The 8,644-nt window shown below is 50.4% G+C and overlaps 1 protein-coding gene across 1 annotated transcript in view; it reads right to left on the bottom strand.

The window, feature by feature from the left end:
• KLHDC10 (kelch domain containing 10) overlaps positions 1 to 8,642 on the bottom strand; it is a gene marked incomplete at its 5' end in the record, with an annotated part of 22,258 nt that extends 13,616 nt beyond the window's left edge. The window contains 4 exons of the mRNA XM_015408743.1: positions 23 to 171; positions 590 to 744; positions 3,639 to 3,860; positions 8,579 to 8,642. Of these exons, the coding sequence (XP_015264229.1) occupies positions 23 to 171; positions 590 to 744; positions 3,639 to 3,860; positions 8,579 to 8,642 (590 nt within the window). The remainder of the gene's footprint in view (positions 1 to 22; positions 172 to 589; positions 745 to 3,638; positions 3,861 to 8,578) is intronic.
• Positions 8,643 to 8,644: the final 2 nt, after the last annotated feature.

Raw genomic sequence — 8,644 nt, 5'->3', positions numbered from 1 at the left:
TGCCCTCCCTCTCCGGGCTCACCTCTCCTCCGGCATATCGCAGTGCATGTTGTTTGGCTTCAGCTGGGTCCATTCTCCGGTGTTGAGGTCCAGCTTGTGCAGGTCTGTGCTGTAGGTGTAGCCGGTTGTTCCTCCAAACACGTACAGCGAGCCGTTAATAATGGCCATTGCCTGGCAAGAAAGAGAGAGAGGGGTCAGGTGGGGCAAACTGAGGGGCCGAGGCCAGAGCTCCTGTGGGCCGGACGTCTGCTTAGACCTTTAGCAAATGTGGGAAGGAGGAGGAGGAAGGAGGAGGAGGTGGTGCTGGAGGACGAGGACAAGGTGGAGGACGAGGTGGAGGAGGACAAGGAGGAGATTGGATTTATACCCCGCCCTTCACTCGGAGTCTCAGAGCGACTTACAAACTGCTTCCCCTTCCCCTCCCCACAACAGACACCCCGTGAGGCAGATGGGGCTGAGAGAGCTTAGATGGACCACTGGACTAATCCAGCAAGACTCTTTGTATGTTCGTATGTTCTCAGGTGTGGGCAGTGAGGAATGCACTCTGTGTGTGCTCAAAGACAGCCTTATTTCCTAGGTGGCTCAGTACCTGTCCATAGATACGTTCCGGCTTCTTCCCTCGGCAGTTGAACAGGGCCCAGCAATTGTACTTCACGTTACAGATGTGGACTTCGTTGCCATTGCTCTCGCCAAAAGGGATCCCGGTGCCACCGAAGACCAAGAGGTTGTTCCCGTGCAACACAACTGGCCAAACAAACAAACAAACAAAAACCATGCTTAGAAGCAAACCTGGACCTTGCAGTTCCACTGAAGAAGAAGAGGAGATTGGATTTATACACCACCCTTCACTACCCGAAGGAGTCTCAGAGCGATTTACAATCTCCTTTCCCTTCCCTTCCCCACAACAGACACCCTGTGAGCAATGTTCCCTCTAAGCTGTGGAGTCTTGTGAGCAAAAATTCTACTTTGTGAGCTGCTGGCATTAAAGTTGTGAGCGAGCGATTTGGCTACTGCATAAACTAGTTGGCTCTGGAGCCATCCCTTCCTGAGCTAAGACAAAAATGTGTGAGCCGGAGGCTAAAAAACTGTGAGCTAGCTCACACTAACTCAGCTTAGAGGGAACACTGCCTGTGAGGTAGGTGGGCCTGAGAGAGCTCTTTCTAGAACTGCTCTTGAGAGAGCAGCTCTGAGAGAACTCGTGACTGACCCAAGGTCACACCAGCAGCTGCACGTGGAGGAGTGGGGAATCAAACCCGGTTCTCCCAGATTAGAGGCCACGCTCCTAACCACTACACCAAACTGGCTGCAAGCCTTCAGACCAAAGACCACCATCACGCAGCGGGTGTGGTGCAGCAGCTGAGAAACTACCAACAAAGACAGGGGTCCCCAACGTTTTTGAGCCTGAGAGCACCACTAGAATTCTGACATATCGTGGTGGGCACAGCTGCTGCTAAATGACTGCTACAAAATGGCTGCCACTGGAGGCAGAGCCGGCCATAAGATGGCTGCCGCAGCTTACCTTCCGACACACAGTGAGGATCTTCATGCTATGGCGGCAACTGCTACCCAAGCAATGTCTTTAAAAATCTGCACAGCCCATCGGATCTCCAACAGCCAATTGCAAGCCCTGCTGGGCAGAAGCCCCACCTACTTTCTAGAAACACTTGGTCGCTCTCCTGGCAACCAGTGGGAGGGGGACTTAACGGGAGCAGCAGGGAGGCCCATCTGATGTACAGCGATGTGTCTATGTCACTATCCACACGATCCAGAAGTGACATCCGGGTCGTTGGGGTAACACTCTGGTATTTGGGGGGAAACTCCATGGTAAATTTGGCTTCTACCATAGTTTTTGCCCAAATGCCAGAGCGTCCCCCTGACACCCCAGATGTGATGACGTCACTTGCAGACCACGTGGGCAGTGATGTAGACATGTCGCTGCACATCAGATGGGACTCCCTCTTTTTCGGGCCGGCTGATCCGTGGCAGGGAGGTGGGGCCTATCCGTGGGGGAACCCTGCCTCCATGGGAGGGGGGGTGTCTGGCAACCCAATCTGAATGTCACCTTTGCTTTGGCCTCAGGCAAGCCAGTTTGGTGTAGTGGTTAAGTGTGCGGACTCTAATCTGGGAGAACCGGGTTTGATTCCCCACTCCTCCGCCTGCACCTGGCTGGATGACCTTGGGCAAGCCATGGTTCTGGCATAGCTGTTCTTGAAAAAGACCCGTTTCTGCCAGAGCTCTCTCAGCCCCACCGACCACACAGGGCGTCTGTTGTGGGGAGGGGAAGGGAAAGGCGTTTGTAAGCCGCTCTGAGACACCTTTGGGTAGTGAAGGGCGGGGTTTAAATCCAATCTCTTCTTCTTCTTCTTCTTCATCCCAGCCCCAACCCAGAATTCGGAGCTAATAATTCTAGTAGAGCTTTGTGTTTACTGTGTTCAGGCAGTTTTATTCACTATAGCTTATTGTTCTCCTGTACACTTGGAATGTTGGTAGAGATTTTGTTATTTATATTTACATTAAAAAAACTCTGTTGATATTCTGTGCGAAGAGAGGTGAGACTACCATGTGTGTCAGGTTCAAGCCTTGCATTTGGAACACGAGGGACAGCTGCGTCCTTTTGATTATATGGGCCCCGTTTCCAGCACTTCAGCCACTGAAGAATGCCATTTTCTCAGCAGTGGAAAGGGTCTTCCCCCTCAAACAGGAGTCCTGCCACTCTCCCCATTACAGAATTCGGATAACAGCAACTGTTGTCGCCGTTGAAGCAACTGCTGTTAATCAATGCTATACTATTCCAGATTTGTAAACTGCTTTGTCAGCCAATCTGGTGTTCCAGATTTGTAAACTGCTTTGTCAGCCAATGTGGTTGAATATCAAGAGTGCAAATCAACAAAAATTTTATTCCAGTGCTGTATTGGAGAGGCCGGGCCGGGGCTACAAAATGCCATTTGAGAGACAGGAATAACCACCCAGATTTGAAAATGGGTCCCACTATGGTCTCGCCAGCAGCAGAAAGGAGCGATAGGCCATAGCGGTGGTGGAAAGTGCCATCAAGTCACAGCCGACTTCTGGCCCGCCCGGTTTAGATTCCAAGATCTGACAAGATCAGGCTAGCCTGAGCCACCCAGGTGACTAAAGCCACTCAGTCCTGCCCCCACTCACAGGTAGCGTTGCCAGGTGAGGCTGACAAGCCAGCAGGGAACTTTCCAGGAGCCTCTGGGAGAAGGTAGGGAAGAAGCGTGATTGAACTCCAAAAGGAGTTCTGACTGTCACATTGCATTCCTTTTAAATGCCTTCCCTCCATTGGAAATAACGGAAAACAGGGGCACCTTCTTTTGGGGCTCATAGAATTGGACCCCCTGGTCTCATCTTTTTGAAACTTGGGGGGTATTTTGCGGAGAGGCACTAGATGCTGTGCTGAGAATTTGGTGCCTCTACCTCAAAAAACAGCCCCCCTAGAGCCCCAGATACCTACGGATTGATTCTCCATTATACCCTATGGGGACTGGTCTCCATAGGGTATAATGGAGCACCCAGCAGACATCATCCCCCCCCTGCTTTCTGATAACCCAGAAGTGGGTGGAGGGCCTCCAAACCAGGGGATCCCCTGCCCCCAACCGAGCACTGGCAACCCTACTCACGGGACATGGATGCCAGTTCTTTTGGCATGTGGCCCTCTGTGTCCATTTGATGCCAGGTGCCTGTAGCAAAGTTGTACCGCCAAAGCTCCCTGAAGAGCGGGAAGTCTTCGTTCTCTGGCCCGCCGGACTCATTGTAGTCGGGGTTGTACCCTCCAAACACATACAAGTTGGCGTTGTCAGCTACACAGCGGTGGCCACTCCTGGCTGGTGGGACCCTGAGGCCTGCAACAGAGAAAGATGTTGGGTCTTCTCTCAGCATGCAAAATGAACAAGATGCAATCAGCGACAAAAAGCGATTCGAGAAGATGACAGAAAGGAATTGCACGGCGATGTGGAGTGGAAATTCTTCTAACGCAAAAGGTTTCCTGACGCTGTCTTTTTCTGTGAAAAAATTTCCACCCCACATATGTAAAGATAGTCTGTTTATAGTTGTTGAGGCTGTTGCGCCGCAAACCAAGCATGTACGGATGGCACGGAGTTGTTTTCTGTTGCCCCAGAAGGTCGGACCAGAACCAACGGGATGAAATTAAATCAGAAGAGTTCTCGGCTAAACATTAGGAAGAACTTCCTTACAGTTGGAGCGGTTCCTCAGTGGAACAGGCTTCCTCGGGAGGTGGAGGGCTCTCCTTCTTGGGAGGTTTTAGGTGGCCATCTGAAAGCAACGCTGATTCTGTGATCTTAGGTAGATCATGAGAGGGAGGGCAGGAAGGTTTGCCTCGGTGCTTAATTCTTATGGCTCTTTCTTACACTTCCGCAATTCAAAATTCCCTGGAAAACCCTCTTCTCTCCATACTAAGCTTAATTATTAATTTTAAGCCAGCCACTACTTCTCGCCACCCCTTACAGTATTGGGATAATAATCTGGGCTTTTGGCATTTAACTTTTGTTTTTGTTCTCCCTGTTTTATACTGTGACTTCTTTTTTTTTACCCTTCATGGAAAAACAGTGGCCGCGATCACACACACTAAACAATCCACTTTCAATGCACTTTCCAATTGGATTTTACTGTGTGAACTGGCAAAATCCAATTTGAAAGTGGACTGAAAGTGGATTATTTAGTGTGTGTGACCACAGCCAGTATACACTTAATTAGAAATGTGAAGGCCCGGAAAAAAACCGGAAAAATTCAGAAAAAAAACGTTTTTTCCCGTTTTTTTCCTGAAGCCTTTTTGGTTTTTTTCTGAAAAATTGGAAAAATTGAAAAAAGAAAAGAAAAGAAAAAAATTGATTATGGAACATTTTATTTTAACATGATGAATAAAATATTTTAAGACAAGGTGTTCAAATATTTTCCAAATCATTTCTTATACACACACACACACACACACACACACGGTATCAGATTCATCTAATTTCTATGCACTGAGGACAATTAAGTCCTAGGTTACAAACTGAACTCTCCAATGCAAGAACAAGATGCATTTCTTCCTTTAGGAGGTGCTACTGTCACAAGAAAAGAAAAAGGTTTCAGTTTTGTTTTTGCATGTGGGTGGGTATTCTGTTTGTAATAAATGTTTGGATGCACTCTATTTTTAATATGCTAGTTGTGATAATTTCATGCCAAGTAAAAATGTCCATAGTCATATTTTATGTTCCTAAAGTAATAGAATGACTTTCAATCTAGAAAAGACAAAAGAAATGCTAATGTAGCATTTTTTTCAATTTTTCCGAAAATTTCCGTTTTTCCCGAGCTTCAAAATTTCTGGAAATTTTACATCTCTACACTTAATAGAACAGAAATAATGTTGCTGTACAAGAGCTGGTGGCGGCACGGCAGCGGCTACAGAGCAGGGAGTCCCTGGCTCAGAACTCGCCTTACCAGTCTCACAACACTGGGGAAATTATGCTGCTCTACTTTACAAGAAAGGCGCGCAGAGGACAGCAAGACAGTGTATGGGAAACAGCAAGGGAACGTATGGGGAACACTCTAAATGGCTGTCAAAACACTAAGCATTATAGATTCCCTGAGATGAACTTTGAGGGCCCAAGAACGAGGTCATTAAGAACACAATAATTGGGACACGTCAAAGCCCCATCAAACCAGACACTTAATTTCCAAGAGCGGCTCGACAGACAGATGCTTCCACACTAAACTCACAAACGGCAGCAGGGGGTGTCAACGGAACGCTTCTCCCCTGCTGTTCCCCCCCTAAATATCCCGGCACCTGCTTCTCAGAAGTGTAAAAACAGCTCTGGTTTCAAAATGCATCTTGCACGATTACAGGAAACATAAATGTACAGACCAGCAGCACAGAAATGCTCTAAGTTATTTTTAACGTTGCTCCAAACACAGAGGATCCATTCTGCTAGTGTGCCTCATCACTGGCAGCAGACATGTCTTCCTCTAACGTGACTTATCTTTTCTCCCAAGCAAAGCCTGTGCTTGGGTGGAATCATGGACTTCACTGATTTCAAGTACCTTCAGTTCAGATATCTTTTTAAAATATATAAAACATGTTAAGTCTAGGGCACGCAAGGCATTCTCAGGGCATACCGGTCTGGGAAAGGTTGGGAATGAACATACATGAAGCTGCCTTCTACTGAATCACACCATGGGTTCATCCAGGTCAATATTGTCTACTCCAGGGGTGTCAAACATGTGGCCCGGGGGGGGCAGATCAGGCCCCCAGAGGGCGTCTATCAGGCCCACAGTGGAACTGGCTGTCTTCTCCGCCTGTGACACCCGGGAGTTGCTGCCAGTCTGGGCAGACACTTCTGACTTTGATGGACTGAGGGTCAGATTCTGTATAAGGCAGCTTTGTTTAGAGAGGGGCCATGGATCAGTGGTAGAGAGGTCCCCGATTCAAACCCAGGTATGTCCCGTTAAAAAGGACCAGGTAAGAGGTGACGTGGAAGACCTCCGCCTGAGACCCTGGAGAGCTGCCGCTGGTCTGAGTAGGCAATACTGACTTTGATGGACCAAGGGTCTGATTCAGTAGAAGGCAGCTTCATGGGGAAGGGCCATGGCTCAGTGGCAGAGCCTCTGCTTGGCATGCAGAAGGTCCCGGGTTCAATCCCCGGCATCTCCAGTTAAAAAGGACCAGGCAGGAGGGGATGGGAAAGACCTCTGCCTGAGATTCTGGAGAGCAGCTGCCAGGCTGAATGGGCAACACTGACCCTGGTCTGCCAATAATGGTCTGATTCAGTAGAAAGCAGCTTCATGGAGAGGGGTTGTGGCTCAGTGGGAGAGCCTCTGCTTGGCATGCAGAAGGTCCCGGGTTCAATCCCCGGCATCTCCAGTTTAAAAGGACCAGGCAGGAGGGGATGGGAAAGACCTCTGCCTGAGATTCTGGAGAGCAGCTGCCAGGCTGAATGGGCAACACTGACCCTGGTCTGCCAATAATGGTCTGATTCAGTAGAAAGCAGCTTCATGGAGAGGGGTTGTGGCTCAGTGGGAGAGCCTCTGCTTGGCATGCAGAAGGTCCCAGGTTCAATCCCCCACATCTCCAGTTAAAAAGAACTACGCAGTAGGTGATGGGAAAGACCTCAGACCAAGACCTTGGAGAGCTGTAAAGAGGGGCCGTGGCTCAGTGGAAGAACATCTGCTTGGCATGCAGAAGGTCCCAGGGTCAATCCCCAGCATCTCCATTTTAAAAGGACCACGCAGGAGGTGATGGGAAAGACCTCCTTTGCCTTGATGGACCATGGCTTTGATTCAGTATAAGGCAGTGTCATGTGTTCTACTGAACCCAGAAACTACTGCATGCAAATAAGATAAGAGAATTGGATTTATACTCCACCCTTCACTACCCGAAAGAGTCTCAGAGCGACTTACAATCAACTTTCCCTTCCCTTCCCCACAACAGACACCCTGTGAGCAACGCTCCCTCTAAGCCATGGAGTCTTGTGAGCAAAAATTCTACTTTGTGAGCTGCTGGCATTAAAGCTGCGAGTGAGCAATTTGACCAGTGCATAAATTGCTCTGGAGTCATCCCTTCCTGAACGGAGATTAAAATGTGTGAGCCGGTGGCCAAAGAACTGCGAGCTAGCTCACACTAACTCAGCTTAGAGGGAACTCTGCCTGTGATTGGCTGTGATTTAGGATTGGCTGAGAGAGCTCTTTCGAGGACTGCCCTTGAGAGAACAGTTCCAAAAGAGAACTTGTGGCTGACCCAAGGTCACACCAGCAGCTGGATGTGGAGGAGGAGTTGGGAATCAAACCAGGTTCTCTCAAATTAGAGTCCACGCTCCTAAACCACTACAGCAAACCGGCTCTCTCGAAGGAGTCTCAGAGTGGCTTCCAATCGCCTTTCCCTTCCCCTCCCCACAGCAGACACCCCGTGAGGTCAGGTGGGGCTGAGAGAGCTCTTTCCAGGACTGCCCTGGAGAGAACAGCTCCGAGAGAACTTGTGACTGGCCCAAGGTCACTCCAGCAGCTGCATGTGGAGGAGGGGTGGGGAATGTAACCCGGCTCTCCCAGATTAGAGTCCGCCGCTCCTAACCCCAACGCCCAAGCCACGGCCCCTGCCCCTTCTGGTGCCCACGGATCCCCAGCAGTGTTCCCTCTAAGCTGAGTGAGTGTGAGCCAGCTCACAGGTTTTTAGCCTCCGGCTCACACATTTTCGTCTCAGCTCAGGAAGGAGGGCTCCAGAGCAAACTAATTGATGCAGGAGCCGAATCGCTCGCTCACCACTCTAATGCCAGTGGCTCACAAAACAGAATTTTTGCCCACAAGGCTCCACAGCTTAGAGGGAGCACTGATCCCCAGGCGAGAGGAGGCTGAGCGAGTCCTGCCCGCCTGCCTGCCCCCACCTAGGCAAGCCCGCAGACCGGGAAGAGCGCCTCCCCTTCCGCGAGTGCAAGGCGCAGGTAGACTGCCTCTGGACAGGGAGGCTCTGCCCGGCCGCTGACAGGCACCCCCTCCCCCACCCAATGGGGCGGGCCCTCCAAGCGCTTGGCCCCGCCCCCTCCCGTGCCCCGCCCCCCTCGGCCTCACTCACCGCCCCGTCCCGGCGGGAGCCTGACGAAGCGGTTGAGGAGCCCGCCGGGGGGGGCCTGCGCCGCCC

The sequence above is a fragment of the Gekko japonicus genome, unplaced genomic scaffold (genome assembly GCF_001447785.1).
Source record: "Gekko japonicus isolate JY-2015 unplaced genomic scaffold, Gekko_japonicus_V1.1 scaffold2519, whole genome shotgun sequence".
Classification (NCBI taxonomy): domain Eukaryota; kingdom Metazoa; phylum Chordata; class Lepidosauria; order Squamata; family Gekkonidae; genus Gekko; species Gekko japonicus.
This window is presented reverse-complemented; position numbering and strand designations above follow the sequence as displayed.